At 39.9% G+C, this 24,114-nt stretch overlaps 1 protein-coding gene across 1 annotated transcript in view; it reads right to left on the reverse strand.

Moving 5' to 3' along the window:
- The window catches only part of CCDC198 (coiled-coil domain containing 198), a 29,795-nt gene that overhangs the window by 3,542 nt on the left and 2,139 nt on the right, over positions 1 to 24,114 (reverse strand). Inside the window, exons 2-5 of the mRNA XM_089907751.1 lie at positions 23,272 to 23,384; positions 4,800 to 4,886; positions 3,556 to 3,657; positions 2,618 to 2,777 (exon numbers count right to left, since the gene is read on the reverse strand). Of these exons, the coding sequence (XP_089763877.1) occupies positions 2,618 to 2,777; positions 3,556 to 3,657; positions 4,800 to 4,886; positions 23,272 to 23,384 (462 nt within the window). The remainder of the gene's footprint in view (positions 1 to 2,617; positions 2,778 to 3,555; positions 3,658 to 4,799; positions 4,887 to 23,271; positions 23,385 to 24,114) is intronic.

The following is a 24,114-nucleotide window of genomic DNA, read 5'->3' on the forward strand; positions in this document are numbered from 1 at the left end:
GACTTAAAGAAAAAGTAAAAAAAGAAAAACACAACCTTTAAAACCTAAATGTGTTTTGGGTGAGCAGAGTAGAGGAAAGTGTATCCTACTTCACAATTAATTTGGGGAGAGAGGAAAGAAACAGAAGCCAGTGTGGGAAAAATAGGGAGTGATTTTAGGTAGTACAAGGATCATACCAACCATTAAAAATGTTTGATGGTTATGTATTTTATAATATGTGTTTTAGAAAAATGTATTACCACTATATCGAACCCATAATGTCACAGTTAATTCACAGACAAGGCTAAATTATAAAAATAAAACAAAGCAAGATACCTTAAAGGAAAATACTAAGTAAATAATAGTACAAGTGGCCAGATAGGACCAGAGTTGTGAAGGTGACATTCAAATGATGTATGTGGAGTGACACTTCCCCTGAAGCAGGTAGTTATTTTCACTATAAGACATCAGTTCCATATTTCTTCAGTTTTGTCCCTATCCATATGATACTTTACATTTTATATGTGCTTTTACACACATCGTTTGAATTTTATGTAAACTCTACATGGTAGACACAATGCTTTATTCCCATTTTATAGATGTGGAAACTGAGGTTCAAAGAGGTTAGACAACTGGAAGTTAGCTATAATCTCTCTGTGGAATAAAGCTATATGAACAAATATATAGCTAATATTTATTGTGCGGCTGCTCTTAGCGGTACTATTCGGGCTTCTATTATTCTAATTCTATTCTAATAGTGGTACTATTGAGCGGCTATGTACCAGGCACTGTTATAGGAACAAGAAAAGATCCTAGCTCCCATGGAGCTTACAATTAGTGAATGTACCATCAGGGCTCAAATAAAGGACTTTGATTCCAAGTCCAGTGCTTTTTCTACTCACTAGACTCATATGGCTTCTGGAAAGTGTAGGAGCCACATTAACATGTTAAAACTCATAGAATTGTATACCTAAAAGAGCAATGTTCACTTTGTGTAAGTTATATATTATCATGTATTACACAGATATATGTAATTTACTATGTAACTATCTATAAAATATAGGTAAAGCATGTGTGATTTCATTTTAAAGAGGCAGCAAGAAACAAAGACTGATTTTTATCTCACAAGAGAGCTGAAACTCTCATCCTACCTTCCAAAAGAGGGAATAACAATGGACAAATAGAGCCTTAAATAAGAGGAGCCGGGTACAGAGGAACCTTAATTACCAGAACCCGACTAGCAGAATGCTCATGGAAGTCTATGATCTTAGCGACGTTTCATTTTTAGGAGAAAGAAAAGTGAACTGCTTTTAGAAGACAAAGAAGGTAATCAAAGATGCTACTTCGGAATATGTAAAAAGGAACCATTGCTTGAGCATATGTCTACAGAGTGGCGAGGTCTATAAGGCTTTGCAGTGGGAAGCCTTCTCTTGAGACAGAAATTGGAGGAGTCATAACCTCTACATTTGCTGACTTTCCCAAGGTTGTCCTGGACCCAGCTCTGAGTCGCTGGAGTCCTGATGAGGCTATATGAGGGGATGGGTGGGAGTGCACCCTTTGGAATCAGAAAGACCCGGCCTTGAATCCTGGCTTGTCACATGGGGGCTAATAGTAACTCCTGTCTTATAGGTGTGAAGCTTAAACGTGATAATTCATGTTAAGGGTGGACCACGGTGCCTGGCTTAGAGTAAGCACTCAAGAAACCTTAGCTGGAACTAAATGAAACAGCTTTAAAAAGTATCAGGAGAGCAGAGGAGAACCCCCTTCTCCATGTGCCTCTGTCTCCCCTGGCCTCTCCAGATCTGGAGCATCTTCCAAATGTTGGGGTTTTTTTTGGCCTGATCTCAAGCAATGACTCTAAGTGTCTAATTTTAACTGAGGCGCCTTTCTTGGTGGTTTTGTCAATATTTTTTAAATGGTAAAAGTTGTTTTTCTATGTGACTACACAGCATATTTCATTCTGGGACGTGGACTATAGGTTAAATAGATGTTCCAAGTAGATTTTTCAGCCTTTTCTTATTTAATTAACTTATTGATTAAGCATCTCATTCCTCTGAGCAGGGGCAGTGTCTCTTTCAGCTGGTAACTTTGCATCTTAGAAGCTCAAGACCTCCAGAGAGGAGGCCAGCATTTCTGTAGGTCTCTAAGCGGTCAGTCTTGCTAATGGGCGATTGGCCCACAGCGCAGTAAGCTCTGTATGTGAACAATACCATGCATTTGCAGTGGTGGGTTTGCTCTGGGGGAGTACAGACAGGGAAAACTTAATGGGACGCTAATTGATGGGGCAACACAACACAGAGTTTATGAGCAAAATGTCTGTTGGAAATCACAGAGCCATCTGAGGCCCCTGAGCAACTGGCCTGACTGCAGTGTGTGGGCTGGGAGTGATCATAGCAGGAGATGAAGCCAGGAAGGTAGGCAGAGGCTAGATCCTGAAGGCTTAGAGTATCAGGGCAAGGAGTTATTATATACCTTGTCCTCAGGCTCAAGGAGACTCACTGAAGGATTTTTTCTTTTTTCAGCAGGAGAGTGATATGGTCAGATTTGCATTTCACCTTCCCCACTCCACATCAGAAGTTTATCTGATGAAGTTTTTAAAATGCTTGAAATATTTTACTAAAAAAATTGTGTGCCTCACCTGGACTTCTGTTCAAGGTTTCATCAGGCAACAAGGTTAGAAAGTCATCGTCATCATTTCTTGGGATGCTTTGAAGGATTTTCTTGACTTTATGGTCCCTCTGTTTCTGCTTATTAGTTCTTGCCTCCTTGGGAAGACTTGTCTTCAATTCCACTTGGGCCTGAAATTGATCAGCTATAAACAGTTAGTATTCTCCCCTCAAGCTACTTTCACCAGAGAAGGTCAACAGATCAGCTACTTTGCAAATTGTGTGCTTATCTGTAGACATCTGTCATACCCTAAATAGAACACGGTTCTCTTTTTTCCTGTTAGAAGGTATGGAAACTTTCTTCAGGTGCAGGTTTGTTAGGAGAAAGGGGAGCATGCCTATAATCTCAAAACAGTGAGGACCTTTGTAAAACCATTTCACCATAGGCTAGCTGATATATTTGGAATTGCAGAAGACAGGGACTTCAGGCTTATTCACTAGAGTGAGGAATTTGGGTTATGACATTTACAGGAGACCTTACTGTAAAGGGGTTTGTTACAAGAGACCTTGCTTATAAAATGATTCTATGGCTTAAATTATAGAGAGATGCCTAGGTATCAATACACAGACCAATTCACCACCCTCTTCCTTTTTACTAAACCAAGAAAAATTAACCTCATTTTCCTGCTGGAGCCAGAATGTCATAGAAGCAACAGTTAAAAAAAGGGAGACTTGAGACATGGATACATCCTTGAGAGGATGGAAAACAGAGGAAAGACTCAACAGAGTTGCTAGCAGAAGGGACCTTCCTGCTTCTTCTCAACCCCAGTAGTTGAAACTTCGGCTCCAATGACTAAATTTAAAATGCTAGGTAAAGACTAGAGATGAATGCTTAACTATATTCGTGTGCCAGGGCAGTGATTATGTAGAGTACATTTGGTAAATATGACCCTCTTCTTCTCATGTTTACCTCTTGTCTTTTACGGTTCATTTCCAGCATTTGCATCTTATGTAAATACTGTCTTTTCCCAGAAGGATACATTAGAGTTTGCATCTTCTTTTCCAGTTCCTGCTATGAAAGATGACGCACTCGTTAGCATGGGGTAATTAGTTACTGACTCTGCAATCACAACTTGAAATCCTTTTTGGAACAGAGTGAGATCTTAGTCGTCAGTCATAATCCATAGAGATCTCTTGTGACGTCAGAGGTGGACCGTTGCAGCTTCCCGACCAGTTCTTAGTGAAGCTATCAGTGAATGAAGTGGCGATTTGCCATGTGTACCATATCATTTTTAAGGTTCCTGTAGCGTTTTGCAAACGTTGCATGGAAATATGTTTCCATATCTCATTTTGACAAGATATCACTTTCCATGTCAACAGCTGCTTTAACTATCTTTCCAGAAATGTGTTGCGGTTTGATGAGACCTGCTTCTCTCTCCCTGCTTCTTCTGTCATTGAGTAATTGTCTGGCTGTGAAACTAGAGGGGGGCCAACCTATTTCTGTAGGGTTTACTCCCATATTCCACTATAAGCCCTGGTACACTGCAGTTTAGGAAGGATTTAAAATTGATTATGTGTGACTTGGGTGATCTCCCCCGGTGTATCATAAACTCCAGTGAGACAATGTGAACAGTTAATGAGGGCAGCCAGGGGTGAATATACCCTCATTCATCACTTGCTGTGGCCAGGAAGGGGAAGGGACATGCAGCCAAATGTGTTCAGTGATCCCCTGTTCTGTTTCCTTGTGGACATGAACTGTGGTGGCTATGTGAGCCTAAGGGAGGGGCCCATCTCTATGGGCACTGTCAGTATCACAAACATGGCCTTGGGGATCTAAAAGTACCTGGACATCTTTTATCAACTCAGTCATCTGTGGATGGCAGCATCTAGATAACTCTGAAATGAATCAGGGGAGGAAAGTGTTCACAAATTTGAACGCTTCTAGAATCACCAATCTCCAAGTAAAATTCCTCTCTCTCATCTACATCTCCCTGTTTTCACCAGGCAGCAGAGAAGGGCTCAGAGTTCATCTGAGAGGCAAGAGTAATCACCAGTTGGAAGCAGGCCCAGAAGAGAATGGATAGCTTTGGAAAGTTCTAGCTCTGAATGACTTAATAGCTCTCTTTGCCTTTGAGGTCTTCCGTGTGGGGAGTACAGGAAAAGGATGGCCAGCCCCCCAGTTCCCCACCCCCTCCAGGTTTTGCTGCCACTCACCTTGGCTTTGTGAGTCCTCCCAGCTTCTTCCTGGCTCAGGAGCCTTTCAGAAGTAATTACTTGTGGCAGGTCAATGGGTTCAAGCTTCTGGAAGTCCAACATTTAGAGTATTCAGCATTCCTCACGCCATGAGATGATGAAACATAAAAGCCAGATATTAAACTATCTTAACACTCTGCACGTATTCATGAGAGCACACAGGGAAGGCGGTTTCTCCAGGAGTACAGCTGTATCTGTGTGAAAGGCTTTTTGACCTATCTGGGTTCTTCAGTGTTCTCTTGCACTGTTGCCAGTGACTCATTGATCTAAGTATTGGCCAGAGAGTTAAAGGATTAAGAATCATTTTCTGTCTGCATTGAGGGACTATGTCCACAGTTATCAAGCAACAAGGGTCTTAGAATATTAGAGATGAAAGAGGCGCCAGGAAGCTCCTTTACTTTATTTATCCCTTAACCACCCAGCTAAACTATTCTGGTCCTTAGGGAAGTAACCTATTTTAAGCTCTCCAGAGAAGCTCCCTCAGCCTCCTCAGTAATAATCACTGGTGCTTGTGAGGCATATTGACAATGAAAGTGCACTGTGCTAACAAATCTCAGACATGGATTTTTCCAGCAGGGCCTTGGCTTTATCAGGGGGGTGATGCTGAAGTTTCAAGCGGTCACTGAGACTAGGCAGCAGTTGATGAACTAGTGATTGGCCGCCAGCTCTACCTGTCTTAGATGACTTAATTTGGAGCACTAGGAAGTGACTGAGCAGGCTTGGGAGACAAGGGCTGGTCTCTTCACATTGACATGCAATCAGGGACCTGAATTTATTTGTTCACTCAGTGATGACTTATTGAATGACTGCTACCGGCCAGGCATTGGGTTGCAATGCTCAACAAAAATGGGCATGGTCCCTCTTGGGGCTTACGATCTATGGGGAGACAAGTACACTTTTGCTTGTGTGATTATTTGATGAATAATTACAAACTGCGATTGGGGCTTTGAAGAAAAAGTCTGCAGGGTAGGACTATGACAAGATATAACTGGAGGACTCCACCTTGGGAATGAGGGGTTTTATGAATTGGATTATGTTCCCCCCAAATTCATATGTTGAAGCCCTAAACCACCTCCCCCCAGTACCTCAGAGTGCAACCTTATTGGGAAATAGGGTCCTTGCAGATATAATTAGTTAAGATGAGGTCGTACTGGAATAGGGTGGACCCTCAATCCAATATGTCTGGTATCGTTATAAAAAGGAGAAGTTTGGATGCAGACATGCACACAGGGAGAATACCACGTGAAGATAAATGTAGCAATTGGGGTGATGCTTTCACATGTTCAGGAATGCCAAAAATTGTCAACAAACCACCAGAAGCTAAGAGACAGGAATGGGACAGATTCTTCTACGTAGCCCCCAGAAGGAACCACCCCTGCCAACACCTTGATTTTGGACTTGTAGCTTCTAGAACTGTGAGACTATACATTTCTATTGTTTTAAGCCACACAGTTGTTATTCTCTGTTACCACAGCCCTAGAAAACTAATTCAAGGGACAGAGGGGTCAGGAGGCAGTCCAAGAAAGTTTCCTGAGGAAGTAATTTTTTAGCAGCAGTTGGAAGGTTGGGAGTTTTCAGGGGATTGAGGAGTTCCAGGCAGAGGGAATCACATGGGCAGTAGCCCCAAGGCAGGAGAGAGCATGATCTCTGGAAGGAACTGTAAGAAGTCAGTTGGCTACAGTTGAGAGTGAGAGGAAGAGTGGCTCACATGGGACTGGAGAGGTAGGCAGGGGCCAGCTCATGAAGGGCCTGATGGGGCATCATGAAGACGTTGTCTTCTTAAGAGGAGCAGGCAGCCATCGACACATGTTAAGCTGAGTAGGGACATGCTACATTTGCTTAAAAAAATGATCACTCGAGCTGCAGTGTGGGAACTATACTGAAGAAGAGCAATTATGGATGTGGGTGAGCACTTAGGAAGACAAAGATGATGGGCTGGGGGCTCATGGGGGGGAAAATTGATGGGCTCTACAAATGTTTAGAACAGACCAAGCAAGATTTGTGATGGTTATTGAAGGAGAGTGACATGTCCAAATGACACCCAGATACAAGGGATGGATAGTGCTGTCATTTGCTGAGATGGGGAATCCTGGAAGAGGGCCACATTTGGGTGGAATGTAGAGGGGAGGTCTGTGCTGAAGATGCATGCTTGGGAATCATCCCTGGGTAGAGAATAACTGAAACCATAGGATGAATGAGGTCCAGAGTGAGGAGAGCAGAGTCAAGGATGCCCCAGCACTGAGAGCTGGTGGATGGGGATGGGCTGGCCAAGGAGATGGAGGAACGATTGCTTCAGAAGTGGGAGGAAAACCAGGAGGACACCATGCCACAGAAACCTGTGTCAGCACCACACCCACCTTAGTCCAGCACTACAAGCAAATCCTAACATATTTTGAAAGTATTTTCCATTGTAGTCTGATTGGTTGCTTTATCAAGGGGTAGGCCTGGAAGCCAGTTTGTTCTTCAAGGTGACCAGAGTGAAAAGAGAGGGAGAGACCATGGAAAATGGCAGCCGAGCATCCAGCACTCATAAGGGGGAGCATGACTGGGGCCTCCTGCTTCTTCCCTGTAGAACAATTTCCTGGTCCCTGGGCTGGGCCTGAGCTGTTCTAGGGAGAACAGCCAGCAGCCCTTTCTGGTAGAGCAGCCCAAAGCTGAGCTGGCAAGGAAGGAAAGAAAGGCAAAGGATGTAGAGATGGGAAGGAGAGACAAAGGGGGAAGAACTCATCTCTGTGTTAGATGTGCCAGGCCATTTGCATTTGTGGAAGGAAGTGGTTCTCTGTCCCGGTCTCACCTCAGGTGAGGAAGTGAGGGATTTTTTTTTTTAACATAATAACTTAGCAATGAGGTAATGAGAGGTAATTAATACTAGCTAGAAAGAGGTTTGTTTGTTGTCCTGTCTCTCAACTCTGCAGAACCTAAAGATGCAGGATAAATGACACCTGCTGGCACAGGAAGCAGCCATTGATCAAGTCAGAACCCTGAAGGAATGGAGAAGAAAAGGAAGGGGGAGGGAGACCAAGGGGAAGGGATATGCAGGAACCTATGGGAGGAAGACTCAGCAATGACTGAGGGGGATTTCGGGGTGAGGAGAGAACAAGGAAGTGTTTGTGCCATCCCCTGGACTTGGTTCAAGATTTGGTCCTTTCTGGTGATTAGGCCCATATGCCTTTGCAGCCACTGCCGTCCATCATGCCACGCTCACAATATGTCATTCAATCCCCACGTGAACCCTGCGTATAATTATGGTGATTCTCTGTTTCACAGGTTAATGAGTTGTGCAAGTTTGCAGACCTAGAAAGTGCTGATTCTGGGGTTCAAACTCAGGTCTGTCCACTTCCAAATTCCATGTTCCTTTCTCCATACTTGTTTCTAAACCTGGTTTATTGTTAGAATCTCCTGGAATTAAAAAAAAAAATCCCAGGCTATTCATTGGGGATTGAGATTCAATAGGTCTGGGATATGTCCCAGCAGGAGGGAATATATATATATATATATATATAAAATACAGGGTTGTTTGGCCTGAGGTGATCCAGCACTGGAAGCTACAGGCTCTTTCTTGAGGCTAATGGTGGACTCCGGGAGGGGTCATGCCAAGGAGTACTTCCCAGAACTTCTGCTGCCAGTGTCCTTGTCCCTGCAGTGAGCCACACCCAGCCCCCACCTCTGCAGGAGACCCTCCAACACTAGCAGCCGTGTGGCTGACAGGATCTTGGTCCTCCAGCTGGCTGTCAGGCCTGAGCCTCTGAGGTGGGAGAGCCAAGTTCAGGACACTGGACCACCAGAGACCTCCTGGCTCCACATAATGTCAATCAGTGAGAGCTATCCTAGAGAACTATCTGAGTCTCAACGCTAAGACCCAGCTCCACTCAATGACCAGCAAGCTACAGTGTTGGACACCCCATGCCAAACAACTAGCAAGACAGGAACACAACCCACCCATTAACAGAGAGGCTGCCTAAAATCATAATAAGTTCACAGACAACCCAAAACACACCACTAGTCATGGTCCTGCCCACCAGAAAGACAAAATCCAGCCTCATCCATCAGAAAACAGGCATCAGTCCACCAAGAAGCTTACACAAGCCACTGAACCAACCTTACCCACTGGGGGCAGACACCAATAACAACAGGATTAAGAAGCTGCAGCCTGCGAAAAGGAGACCCCAAACACAGTTCGTTAAGCAAAATGAGAAGACAGACAAACACGCAGCAGATGAAGGAGCAAGGTAAAAACCCACCAGACCAAACAAATGAAGAAGAAATAGGCAGTCTACCTGAAAAAGAATTCAGAGTAATGATAGTAAAGATGATCCAAAATCTTGGAAATAGAATGGAGAAAATACAAGAAACGTTTAACAAGGACCTAGAAGAACTAAAGAGCAAACAAACAATGATGAACAACACAATAAATGAAATTAAAAATTCTCTAGAAGGAATCAATAGCAGAATAACTGAGGCAGAAGAACGGGTAAGTGACCTGGAAGATAAACTAGTGGAAATAACTACCGTAGAGCAGAATAAAGAAAAAAGAATGAAAAGAGTTGAGGACAGTCGCAGAGACCACTGGGACAACATTAAACACACCAACATTCGAATTATAGGGGTTCCAGAAGAAGAAGAGAAAAAGAAAGGGACTGAGAAAATATTTGAAGAGATTATAGTTGAAAACTTACCTAATATGGGAAAAGAAGTGGTCAATCAAGTCCAGGAATCAGAGAGAGTCCCATACAGGATAAATCCAAGGAGAAACATGCCAACACACATATTAATCAAACTTTCACAAATTAAATACAAAGAAAACATTAAAAGCAGCAAGGGAAAAGCAACAAATAAAATACAAGGAAATCCCCATAAGGTTAACAGCTGATCGTTCAGCAGAAACTCTGCAAGCCAGGAGGGAGTGGCAGGATATATTTAAAGTGATGAAAGGGAAAAACCTACAACCAAGATTACTCTACCCAGCAAGGATCTCATTCAGATTCAATGGAGAAATTAAAACCATACAGACAAGCAAAAGCTAAGATTCAATGGAGAAATTAAAACCATACAGACAAGCAAAAGCTAAGAGAACTCTGCACCAACAAACCAGCTTTACAACAAATCCTAAAGGAACTTCTCTAGGCAGGAAGCACAAGGGAAGAAAAAGACCCACAAAACAAACCCAAAACAATTAAGAAAATGGTAATAGGAACATACATATTGATAATAACCTTGAATGTAAATGATTAAATGCCCCAACCAAAAGACACAGACTGGCTGAATGTATACAAAAACCAGATCCATATATATGCTGTCTACAAGAGTCCCACTTCAGACCTAGGGACACATACAGACTGAAAGTAAGAGGATGGAAAAAGATATTCCATGCAAATGGAAATCTAAAGAAAGCTGGAGTAGCAATTCTCATATCAGACAAAATAGACTTTAAAATAAAGACTATTACAAGAGACAAGGACACTACATAATGATCAAGGGATCAATCCAAGAATAAGATCAATCAATTGTGAATATTTATGTACCCAACATAGGAGCACCTCAATACATAAGGCAGATGCTAACAGCCATAAAAGGGGAAATCAACAGTAACACAATCATAGTAGGGGATTTTTAACACCCCACTTTCACCAATGGACAGATCATCCAAAATGAAAATAAATAAGGAAACACAAGCTTTAAATGATACATTAAACAAGATGGACTTAATTGATATTTATAGGACATTCCATCCAAAAACAACAGAATACACTTTCTTCTCAAGTGCTCATGGAACATTCTCCAGGATCGATCATATCTTGGGTCACAAATCAAGCCTTGGTAAAGTTAAGAAAATTGACTTCATATCAAGGATCTTTTCCGACCACAACGCTATGAGACTAGATATCAATTATAGGAAAAAAACTGTAAAAAACAGGCTTCCCTGGTGGCACAGTGGTTGAGAATCCGCCTGCCAGTGAAGGGGACACGGGTTCAAGCACTGATCGGGGAAAACCCCACATGCTGTGGCACAACTAAGCCTGTGCACCACAACTACTGAGCCTGTGCTCTAGAGCCTGCGAGCCACAACTACTGAAGCCCACACACCTAGAACCCATGCTCCACAACAAGAGAAGCCATCACAATGAGAAGCCCATGCACCGCAACAAACAGTAGTGCCCGCCCACCGCAACTAGAGAAAAGCCCACATGCAGCAATGAAGACCCAACGCAGCCAGAAATAAATAACTTATGTAATTTAAAAAAAAGCTGTAAAAAATACAAACACATGGAGGCTAAAAATATGCTACTAAATAACCAAGAGATCACTGAAGAAATCAAAGAGGAAATCAAGAAATACCTAGAAACAAATGACAATGAAAACATGACAACTCAAAACCTATGAGATTCAGCAAAAGCAGTTCTACGAGGGAAGTTTATAGCAATACAGTCCTACCTCTAGAAACAACAATAATCTCAAATAAACAACCTAACCTTACACTTAAAGCAATTAGAGAAGGAAAAACAAAACAACCCCAAAATTAGCAGAAGGAAAGAAATCATAAAGATCAGATCAGAAATAAATGAAAAAGAAATGAAGGAAACAATAGCAAAGATCAATAAAACTAAAAGCTGGTTCTTTGAGAAGATAAACAAAATTGATAAACCATTAGCAAGACTCATAAGGGAAAAAAGGGAGAAGACTCAAATCAACAGAACTAGAAATGAAAAAGAAGTAACAACTGACACTGCAGAAATACAAAGGATCATGAGAGATTACTACAAGCAACTCTATGCCAATAAAATGGACAACCTGGATGAAATGGACAAATTCTTAGAAAGGCACCACCTTCCGAGACTGAACCAGGAAGAAATAGAAAATATAAACACACCAATCACAATCACTGAAATTGAAACTGTGATTAAAAATCTTCCAACAAACAAAAGCCCAGGACAAGATGGCTTCACAGGCGAATTTTAATCAAACATTTAGAGAAGAGCTAACACCTATCCTCTCAAACTCTTCCAAAATATAGCAGAGGGAGGAACACTCCCAAACTCATTCTACGAGGCCACCATCACCCTGATACCAAAATCAAACAAATGTGTCACAAGAAAAAGAAAACTACAGGCCAATATCACTGATGAACATACATGCAAAAATCCTCAACAAAATGCTAGGAAACAGAATCCAACAGCACGTTAAAAGGATCATACACCACGATCAAGTGGGGTTTATCCCAGAAATGCAAGTATTCTTCAATATACAGAAATTAATCAATGTGATACACCAGATTAACAAATTGAAGGAGAAAAACCCTATGATCGTCTCAATAGATGCAGAAAAAGCTTTAGACAAAATTCAACACCCATTTATGATAAAAACCCTCCAGAAAGTAGGCATAGAGTGAACCTACCTCAACATAATAAAGGCCATATATGACAAACCCACAGCCAACATCGTCCTCAATGGTGAAAAATGGAAACCATTTCCACTAAGATCATGAACAAGACAAAGTTGCCCACTCTCACCACTATTATTCAACACAGTTTTGGAAGTTTTAGCCACAGCAATCAGAGAAGAAAAAGAAATAAAAGGAATCCAAATCAGAAAAGAATAAGTAAGGCTGTCACTGTTTGCAGATGACATGATACTATACATAGAGAATCCTAAAGATGTTACCAGGAAACTACTAGAGCTAATCAATGAATTTGGTAAAGCTGCAGGATACAAAATTAATGCACAGAATTCTCTTGTATTCCTATACACTAATGATGAAAAATCTGAAAGAGAAATTAAGGAAACACTCCCATTTACCATTGCAACAAAAAGAATAAAGTACCTAGGAATAAAGCTACCTAAGGAGATAAAAAACCTGTATGCAGAAAACTATAAGACACTGATGAAAGAAATTAAAGATGATATTAAACAAATGGAGAGATATACCATGTTCTTGGATTGGAAGAATCAACATTGTGAAAATGACTCTACTACCCAAAGCAATCTACAGATTCAATGCAATCCCTATCAAACTACCACTGGCATTTTTCACAGAACTAGAACAAAAAATTTCACAATTTGTATGGAAACACAAAAGACCCCGAATAGCCAAAGCAATCTTGAGAAAGATAAACAGAGCTGGAGGAATCAGGCTCCCTGACTTCAGACTATACTACAAAGCTACAGTAATCAAGACAGTATGGTACTGGCACAAAGGCAGAAAGATAGATCAATGGAAGAGGATAGAAAGCCCAGAGATAAACCCATGCACATATGGTCACCTTACCTTTGATAAAGGAGGCAAGGATATACAATGGGGAAAAGACAGCCTCTTCAATAAGTGGTGCTGGGAAAACTGGACAGCTACATGTAAAAGAATGAAATTAGAACATTCCCTAACACCATACATAAAAATAAACTCAAAATGGATTTAAGACCTAAATGTAAGGCCAGACACTATAAAACTCTCAGAGGAAAACATAGATAGAACACCCTATGACATAAATCACAGCAAGATCCTTTTTGACCCACCTCCTAGAGAAATGGAAATAAAAACAAAAATAAACAAATGGGACCTAATGAAACTTCAAAGCTTTTGCACAGCAAAGGAAACCATAAACAAGGCAAAATGGCAACCCTCAGAATGGGAGAAAATATTTGCAAATGAAGCAACTGACAAAGGATTAATCTCCAAAATATACAAGCAGCTCATGGAGCTCAATATCAAAAACACAAGCAACCCAATCCAAAAATGGGCAGAAGACCTAAACAGACATTCCTCTAAAGAAAATATACAGATTGCCAACAAACGCAGGAAAGGTTGCTCAACATGACTAATCATTAGGGAAATGTAAATCAAAGCTACAAGGAGGTATCACCTCACACCAGTCAGAATGGCCAGCATCAAAAAATCTACAAACAATAAATGTTGGAGAGGGTGTGAAGAAAGGGGAACCCTCTTGCGCTGTTGGTGGGAATGTAAATTGATACAGCCACTATGGAGAACAGTATGGAGGTTCCTTAAAAAACTACCAATAGAACTACCATACGACCCAGCAATCCCACTACTGGGCATATACCCTGAGAAAACCATAATTCAAAAAGAGTCATGTACCAAAATGTTCATTGCAGCTCTATTTACAATAGCCAGGACATGGAAGCAACCTCAGTGTCCATCGACAGATGAATGGATAAAGAAGATGTGGCACATATATACAATGGAATATTACTCAGCCATAAAAAGTAACGAAACTGATTTATTTGTAGTGAGTTGGATGGACCTAGAGACTGTCATAGAGAGTGAAGTAAGTCAGAAAGAGAAAAACAAATACCGTATGCTAACACATATATATGGAATCTAAAAAGAAAAAAGAATATGGTCAGAAGTACCTAGGGGCAAGACAGGAATAAAGACGCAGACCTACTAGAGAATGATCTGGAGGGTACAGGGAGGGGGAAGTGTAAGCTGGGACGAAGTGAGAGAGTGGCATGGACTTATATATACACTACCAAACGTAAAATAGATAGCTAGTGGGAAGCAGCCACATAGCACAGGGAGATTAGCTTGGTGCTTTGTGACCACCTAGAGGGGTGGGATAGGGAGAGTGGGAAGGAGGGAGATGCAAGAGGGAAGAGATGTGGGGATATATGTATATGTATAAGTGATTCACTTTGTTATAAAGCAGAAACTAATGCACCATTGTAAAGCAATTATACTCCAATAAAGATGTTTTAAAAATATATACACATGTATGTATTTATATGTATTATATATATTTATATGTATTATAAATATTTATATATATTTACATGTATATATTTGATTAATACAATTTATTTTTTAGAGAGATTTAGGTTCACAGCAGAATTGAGCAGAAAGTACAGAGTTCTCATACCCCCATCTCTGTACGCACACAACCTCCCTACTATCAACATCCCTCACTAGAGCGCTACATTTGTTACAATCATTGAGCCTACATTGATGCATCATTATTGCTCAAAGTCCATAGTTTACATTAAGGCTTAGTCTTGATGTTATACATTCTCTGGGTTTGGACAAATGTATAATGACATATATCCACCATTGTAGCATCATATAGACAGTTTCACAGTCCCCCAAACCCTCTGTCCTCTGCCTAGTCATTTTTCTCTCCCCACAAACCCCTGGCAACCACTAATATTTTTACTGTCTACACAGTTTTACGTTTTCCAGAATGTCATCAAGTTGGAATCATATACTATGTAGTCTTTTCAGATTGGTTTCTTTCACTTAACAATATACATTTGTGTTTCCTCCATGTGTTTTCATGGCTTGATAGCTCAATTCCTTTTATTGCTGAGTAATATTCCATTGTCTGGATATGCCACAGTTTATTTACCCATTCACCTACTAAAGGGCATATTGGTTGCTTCCAAGTTTTGGCATTATGAATAAAGCTGCTATAAACATTCGTGTGTAGATTTTTGTGTGGATATGAGTTTTCAGTTCATTTGGGTAGATAACCAAGAAAAGTGATTGCTAGATTGTCTGTTAAGAATATGTGTAGTTTTGTGAGAAACTGCCAAACTGTCTTCTAAAGTGCCTGTACTACTTTACGTTCCTACCAGCAATGTATGAGGGTTTCTGATGTTCCACATCCGTGTCAGCATTTGGTGTTGTCAGTGCTCTGGACTTTGGCCATTCTAATAGGTGTGTAGTAGTATTTCATTGTTGTTTTAATTGCAATTCCCTAATGACATATGATGTTGAATATCTTTTCATATGATTACTTGCCATCTGTATGTCTTCTTCTCTTCGCATTCTCTTGACATTGTCTATCACAGAACAGAAGTTCTTAATTTTAATGAAGTCAAGCTTATCAGTTGTTTCTTTGGAATATGTATTTTTCAAAACTCTCCAGAGGATTCTGAAGATTTCCTAGGGTGGTGTCCACTGGCCTCCAGACTCCCTCCACTCAGTAAAGGAGCTACATCAAAATAGACCAGGGAGGATTTGTTTGTGGAGCATTATTGAAAAATTGAGTCTGAAGAAGCCTGCTATTTAAATATTTTCAGCTATTTAAAATGGTCTATCCATAAGTTCTAGAGCCAGCTTTTTCTTTGAAAGTATGAATATATATGATTCTATTTTCAGCCTCATTTTCAGTTCTGATAATGGTTAAGTAGTAAGTATCTTTAAGTACTCTCTCCAGGCAATGACTTTCTTTCTGGCCTTTGATAAGAACCTAAAGAATGCCATTCCTCCACAAACGGCACTAGATGGCAGTAGCTAACATTGCAAATAGGATCCCCTGGTTAAATCGTCTGCACTTGCCCTGAGAAGCACTGCAGAAAAGTGTTGGAAAACTGGCATCTCCAAACAAACCAGTCAAATGAAATTGCCTCAGAATTCTGGGTTCATATCAATGTTTCTTTTCCCTGCCTGGGAAGCAAGATGCCTCACTTCATCATCTTCGGAGAGAATACAATGGGAGGAATTACTGGAGAATTGGTAGAATGATGCCTGTTTTTATTTCATGATATAAAAAATGATTATTTGTCTAAAGATTTATGGATTATTTGGCTTCTCAAACAAAACAAATGGTCAGGATAATCAGTTGGAGTGTCAGCTAGGAGATTCAGGAAAGGAGATTAAATCAAGCATAAAGCACAGAGCCTGGTGACAACCACTAACCTGAGATGGTTGCTTCTGTTTACTAGCAGGAAGAGAAAGGTGGGTAGGAGCAATTCAAAGAACTGTAAAGTTTGTTTGGTATCATGACTTAAGAATGTGTCTTTTAAGTTTCTGGGAAGAAGGTAAATGTGTCCAAGACAGATTGGAGCAAGAAACTATAAGGCCAAGGCATTGCAGTGAGTTCACATTTCAATAACATTCTTTGATTCAAATAACCAGCAATGGAAATAAAACATAAACCAAATAAGATGTGGTCAGGCTTTAATACAAGAAAAATATCTCTCTGGATCAGAAAATGGAACAGAAAACTTGGGGGAAGCTGATTCATAAGGCATTTAGGGCTCCTGATGGCTGTGAGTTATTTCTGTAGGCTAAAGTAGACCTCAAAAATGCTCCATATAAGAAGGGAAAGTAGAGGCAGGCTCACAGGGGCCTGAGTTTAAACTCGGGGGCTGAGTTGTTCTCACCTCTTTCCCCAGTCCAAGAGCTGCATCAAATCGTAAGCCGGAAGATTTGTTTTACAGGCATTATCAAAAAGTTGAATAAGAAGCTAAGACTTTATAACAATCAACTTAAAAGCTTAGGTAAATTTCTGGGAAATATAAGTTAACATAATTGCATCGGGAAGAAATAAGATACCTATAAGATATCGAAATCAACTAAGAACCATTCTTTTACTAATTAAGTAAGCAGGAAAATTTCTCTTTCCCCAAAATTCCAGGTGGTCAAAGATGGTTTCACAGCCCTGTTTTATTAGATTTTTAAGGAACAGATAAGAACTATGTTAAATCAAATGTTTTAGAGAACAGAAAAGATGGAAAGGTAATCAACTCCTCTAATAAAACTAGTACGGCCTCGAGAAAAAAAACTGGAAAAAGACAGCATAGGGAAATTATAGAACAACTCCACTTATGAAAATATCAGTAGGTACAAAAATCCTAAGCATATAAAATTCAGCAGTGTATTTATATATGTATCTCATGACCCAGTAGGATTTATATCAGGAATGCAAGCATCGTTCACATCATAAAATCTATTAGTGTGATATATTAGGTCAACCGGTTAAAAAGAAAATCCATAAGATCATTTTAATTGATTATTTACTAGATGGAGGAAAAACATCAATAAAATTTAACACTCAGTCCTGGGAAAAACTCTTAGCCTACCAGGAATAAGAGAAATGAGAGAAATGCCCATAATTTAGTAAACAGCATTGTGACAGATATCTTCCATTTGTTTCTCCAGATCCACTTAGCACATTTCTCTACCCTGTTCTCTGCCTATAACAAGCAAGCAGTTTATCCTGCCTTCTGGCTTCCTATTGGGTTCAACCGCTAAAGAATCCTGGTAGGAAATCTGAGAGGAGAAAGAGAATGAGGTCAGGATATTTCATCTTCTATCTCCTCCCTGCAAGGCATGTTGGGTTGGCTGTGTCCCACTGTTCCTCTCAGAGCAGCTCCCTCTATCTCACTCTTCCCTTGCAGGTTCTAGAAGTCCCTTGGCCTAGATATAGCTACTTCTTACTGCTGCTAGTGGTTATTGCAATACCCCCTCTGGTTCCCTCCATCCAAACCTCGGTACAGTTACCTGTAAAGAAAACTTCCCTGAATTGTCCTAATTCGAATGTACCATCTGTTTCCTTTTGGGACTCTGACGAGCATCTATCAAAATCCTATCGCGAATGTATTTCACTTTAGAACCAGTCCCGTTAATGTCACAGATAAGGCAAGGATGTCCATTATTACTGCTTGTGTTCAAAATTGCAAGGGAAGTTTTAGTCAATGCAAAAGTCAAGAAAACCAGTACAAGGAACAATTGGGAAGAAAGAGAAGAAATTATTTCTGTTTATAGAAGATATTGTCTACATAGAAAGTCAGGAAGAATCTATAGACAATTAGAATTACCAAGGTATTTCAATCAAGTTGTGGAAAACAAAATTTAATACACAAAAATTATTAGCTTTCTTTTTTTCTTTTTGGCTGTGTAGGGTCTTTGTTGCTGTGCGCAGGCTTTCTCCAGTTGCAGCGAGTGGGGGCTACTCTTCGTTGAGGTGTGCAGGCTTCTCACTGTGGTGGCTTCTCTTGTTGTGAAGCACAGGCTCTAGGCACATGGGCTTCAGTAGTTGTGACACGTGGGTTCAGTAGTTATGGCTCGCAGGCTCTAGAGCGCAGGCTCAGTAGTTGTGGTGCACAGGCTTAGTTGCTCCGCGGCACGTGAGATCTTCCCAGACCAGGGATCGAACCCGTGTCCCCTGCATTGGCAGGCGATTCTTAACCACAGTGCCACCAGGGAAGTCCCCACAAAAATTATTAGCTTTCTTATTTGCCAATAATAATCATTTAGAAAATTAAATAGGAAAAATACCTCATTCATTGTAGGATGTAAAAACCAAATGAGGTATTTTGATGGCCAGTTGTATGTGTCAACTTGGCTAGGCTACAGTGTCCAGTTATTCAAACACTAACCTAGGTGTTGCTGTGAAATTCTTTTGTAGATGTGATTAAAGCCAATAATCAGTTGACTTTAACGAAGATTATTTTAGATAATCTGGGTGGGCATGATTCAATCAATTGAAAGGCCTTAAGAGCAAAGCTGAGGTTTTCCAGAAGAGGAAATTCTTCTTGTGGACAGCAGCTTCACCTCATGCCCTACAGTTCCAGTCTGCCCTTCCTGATGGCCTGTCCTATGATTTCAAACTTGCCTTGCCAGTCCACCTCCACCATCATGTAACCAATTCCTTGCAATGTCTCTTAATATATGTCTCCTTCTATAGGTTCTGTTTCTCTGGTTGAACCCTGACTGATACAGGTATCGAGAAACAAACCTAAAAATATACCACACAAGGCCCCTGTGGAGAAATTATGAAACATTATTGAAAGATCTAAAAGAAAATGCGACTAAATGGAGATTTACGTCATGTTCATGGTTTAAAAGACTCAGTATTATAAACTTGGTTAATTTCCCCCAAATCTATGAATGCATTCCAATCAGAATGCTGACAAGGTTTTTTTGTGGAACTTGACAAGAAGATCCAAACTTTACATGGAAGAGCAAAGGACTGTAAATAGCAAAGACAATTTTGAAGAAGAATAAGGTGAAGGGACTTGCCAAACTAGATATTAAGACTTAGCTTAAAGGTACATAATTAGGACAGGATGGAATTCCTGTGGATATACAAGTAGGCCAGTGCAACAGAAGAGAGAGCTCAGAAGCAGACTCATTAAGATCTGGATATTGGATACGTGACAGAAGTAACATTTCAAATCAGTGGTCACAATGGATGATTCCACAGAGTTCTGGGGCAATAAAATAATCAAATGGAAAAAACGTAAAATTAGCTTCCAATTTCACACCTGCATACAAATGAACTTAAGATGGATTAGGACCTAAATGTGAAAAGTTAAAGATTACAAATTTTAGAAATAAATAAGGATATCTTTATGAACTTAGGGAATTAAAAATTTTCCTTGACAAAATATGAGATACAAAACATAAAGATTAAGATTGAGAAATCTGACATTAAAGTCTTTGTGTACACACACACACATACACACAACAAAATGAAAAGGCAAACCATAGATTGAAGATACTTGCAATACATATAACTAACAAAGGACTACATCTAAAATATATAAAGAACTGTCACAGATCATAAAGAAAGAGATCATAGAAAATGGGCAAAGGATTAGAATAAGTAAGGAAAGAGAATAAGTTTGTGACAAATTGTCTAATACCGCAAAGAGTATAATGAAATCATTCAGGTCGGAATCACTCTCCTCATCCCTCACCAGCCGTCTTTACGCTCATCTTTCTCTTCTCTCCATTCATTCTTTCAACACTGATTAACACATACTTAGTGATCACCCTTTATGTGCCAGCTACTGTTCTAGACACTTGGATATTAGTGAAGATGACAGACAAAAATCCCTGCCCCTGTGAAGATTATATTCTAGCATTGAGGTGGAGTGTGCAGGTAGTAAAAAAAAAAGAAAAACACACAATGAACCTAACACATAAGCAAATTGCTTGGTGTGTTAGATGGAAATAAGCGCCCCAGAGAAAAGACAGTGAAGGGTCAAGGGGATCAGGAGTGCCAGAGTAAGGGCTACAGTTGTCAATAGGCTGTCATATAAGCTTTATAGGGAAAGTGAGCTTTAAGAAAATCTTTGGAGATGAGGGAGTCATCCAAGGAGATCACCTGAGGAAACTCTATACGTGGGGTGCGGTGGGAGTGGGGGACCATCTCCACCTTAGGCTGGACCTGAGATGGTTGGACGAGAAGGTGAACCACCCAGAAGGGACGGTGATGGTCAACTCTTCAACATGGGGCGAGTACATTTGATTCAGAGTTCCCTGGCAGAGCTTCTCAGATCTTAGCCGCTCCGAGTTGGAGAACCTTAGTTCAGGACCTGCTGTTTACTTGAGGAGTAGATGTTCAGGAAGTGGAGTATGCCAAATATGAAACTCAAATTATTTAGGATGCAATTAGATTTGGTTTAATAATTAAAGATACTTTTAGAATTTTCTTTGGAAGAGGTTAGGCTATTAATTAGCATGTCATGGGAACCCAGAAGTTATTATTCTCTCAAAAACCCATTTTTGGTAGAAAATGTGCTGAGCCTCATTTGTGAAGATAATTATAGTTTATATCTTTGGGAGTGTCTGCCAAGTTCACAGTGATTTCCTTCTTCTCTGGGACCTGCTTCTAGAATCTATGGAGAGTGTCAGTTGGTGGGGAGTGGCATTTGGTGGCAGGGGGAGGGCTCCCCTGCCCACATTTCTACTGCATGAGCATATTCTCTGGTCATAGCTCATTGGAACAGAGCTAGAATCATGAGCTAAACTGAGCCAATAGCATCTTTTCTCCCAGGAATTTTGAATTAGACCCAAGAGGGCCAGACTAGTTGGTTTGGCTGGAATTATAAGATGCAAATTCAAGGTGGCCATATTTCACCAAGAGGTCTTGAGGACTAGAGAAAGTCGACCTGCAAGAAGAGGTTAAAGCAAATGCACAGAGAGAGTTCTTCTGCCTTTCAGGTTCCAAGACATAGCTCTTCCCTGAAGTCTAGATGCCTCCCAGCTTTTGAGTTCCTTAAAACACTCCTATATCCTTATAATTTATCGCATTGGTTGCTTTGGCTAGTCCATTTGACTTCTAATACAGTTATGTTACAGGTCTGAAATAGCAGGGAGCTCACTTTGATTTTTTTTTCCCACCAGGGATAATGGGTCTCATTCATTCATCTGTTCATTCATTCCTTTATTCATAAACTTTCGAGGGATACATATTAAGTGTTAGTGACTAAATATGTAACACTGAATGAGATGTTGTTTTTATGCTCAAATAATTCATCTTGATTCTTCATTTTTAAGGTGGTTGGCTGGGATGTGGGGAATGCAGTCTTTGACTCTGAAATACCAAATTTCTCTTTTTGAGTTTGATTGACTTGAGAGAATCAAAGCCTGACTCTAGCTTATTTAGGGTTGATAGATATAAAAAAGTACTTTGTGAACTATAGGTTGGTACACAAATATTTTTCACTAGTTATAGTGATATCTTCTATTTGAGTTATTCGGCTTAGAGCCTTCACAGGAATATATATTAAATGAGCTCCTTTGAAAGGATACCTTTGATTTAGGAATAAAACCTAAGTTTTTAAAATTGCCATTTAGCTAGAGATATGCTCAAAAATTAGATATCAATTTTATAGAATTACACTTTATTTTCCAGTAACTAAGCAATATTTTGAGGTTTCTAATATTTTGGGAAAAGATACTTTTTCTGTGTGACCAAAAGATATAATCACTTCAAATAATGATTGTGAGCTTCTGGAGAAGACAGGTAAATAAAAACTAACGTTAAAAGAAATAATCCCCAACAAATGAGCTCAAATACCCCTGGGATTAGTCCGGACACCTGGGTGAGTTGTGTAGCAGGTGGGGTTTAGTTCCAATTCCCTTTTCCAAATGTCAGTGATAGATCCTGCTCACAAGAGAGCCCCAGAGCTTCCTTTTAGCTGATGCTCAGTTTTAAGGACCCACTCAGATCTCTTTCCCCTTCTAGGATGAGAGTTCTTAAAATTTATAGTTCTCTACAGGGAATTCATTAAATATTTATTAAGGTGAATGTATTTTACCTTAAAGCTCTTGCTTTGCCGCCTTGAAATCCAATGTCCTCAATTTAGACAACCAGTTAACATTTAGAACAATGAAAAGTTAGGGATAGAAGGGTTGTTGAGATCATCTATGCCGATGGTTAAGAGCATAGGCTTTGGAGGCCTGGTTGATATGTGGCCCCTGTTGTCCTTGGGCAAGTCACTTAATCTCTGAAGCACATGTATGAAACAAAGATAATCCTTCCTTTCTCATAGAGGGGTATGAGGATTAAATGAATGATGTAGATCATTGTTGCTTAGAGTGTATCAGACTTGTAATAGGTGGTAATTGAATAGTAGTAGTGGTTGTTACTGTTGTTATTTATTACAGTGATTTCCCTACAGTCATCCAACTAATAAGTGCAAGATTCAGGTCCTCTGTGCCCCATTATGTTTATGTCTTTAGTACTATACTTCTTTCTTTTGGTGGTGGTCTTAAAAGTGAAATCATTACAAAAGGAAATCCTAAAGAAATATGGCTTTTGCGTTGACAACATTCTCTTTAACAACACTGTCATTCTCATTAGCTTAGTCATTGTCAATATCCCTCTTCCATGATTATAGTTAAAAAGGGATGTTACCATTAAATCCAAGAAATTCCTTATGAAGCCTTTTAAATGCGTCTTACTTGAAGTCTTCGGGGTGGATGCCTTTTAATAATACTTGTTTCTCCCTGTTCCAGTGGGATGTCAAAATACATGGCCCTCGGTCCTTGAAGGGTTGGAGAGAAACAAAAACAAACTATTAAAAGCAATTTACTATTAAATTAGACTGGTCGTTAGTTATTAGACTTTGTTAACACAGTTTTGTATCTTCAGTTCTATATGTCTAACCGATAGGTTGAATGTGGAAATGAAACACATAAACCAGGGGCCCTACATAACTGCAAATGATAAAATATTAGCCTAGATACAGGACTTAATTTCTGCTTTCATCATTTCCTCCCCAGACTAATATTTAGAAGAAGAGCTGCACAATTAACAACGTATTGAGTGCAAGTGTTATTCAGACATAGAATTTAGCTTGGAAAATAGAAACTTATTGATTTGTTTTAATTTCATGAAATTCTCCCTCAAATAGGAAATCCGAAAACATATAGCTGTAAGAAATGAAAATAAGTTCTCTTTTCAGATAAAATAGATAAATAGGTGGATAGGTATTAGACAGAGAGATGATAAAGAAATGGAGCTTGAGTGTGTAATAGGAGTATGCAACGTTTAGCATTGAATGTTCCCAATTAAATAGTCCCCCCATCTAGGGAAATGAATTCCCACAAGTTGCTACTATAATACAACATATCAGTATTCTTTCCTGATAAAGTAACCCAGGGCTACAGAGTTAAGCCTCGTTAGGAAACAGAGAAGCTCAAGAGATCCATATAGATTTCATTTTTCAGTTTGATTATCCTGGGCCCTTGGGACTACTACCGTGACCAATGCTACATGAATGACGTTCTTGTCCTTTCCTCTTA

The sequence above is a fragment of the Delphinapterus leucas genome, chromosome 2 (assembly GCF_059928025.1).
Source record: "Delphinapterus leucas isolate spDelLeu-1000000601 "Yukka" chromosome 2, BTC_Dleu_Yukka2, whole genome shotgun sequence".
Classification (NCBI taxonomy): Eukaryota; Metazoa; Chordata; class Mammalia; order Artiodactyla; family Monodontidae; genus Delphinapterus; species Delphinapterus leucas.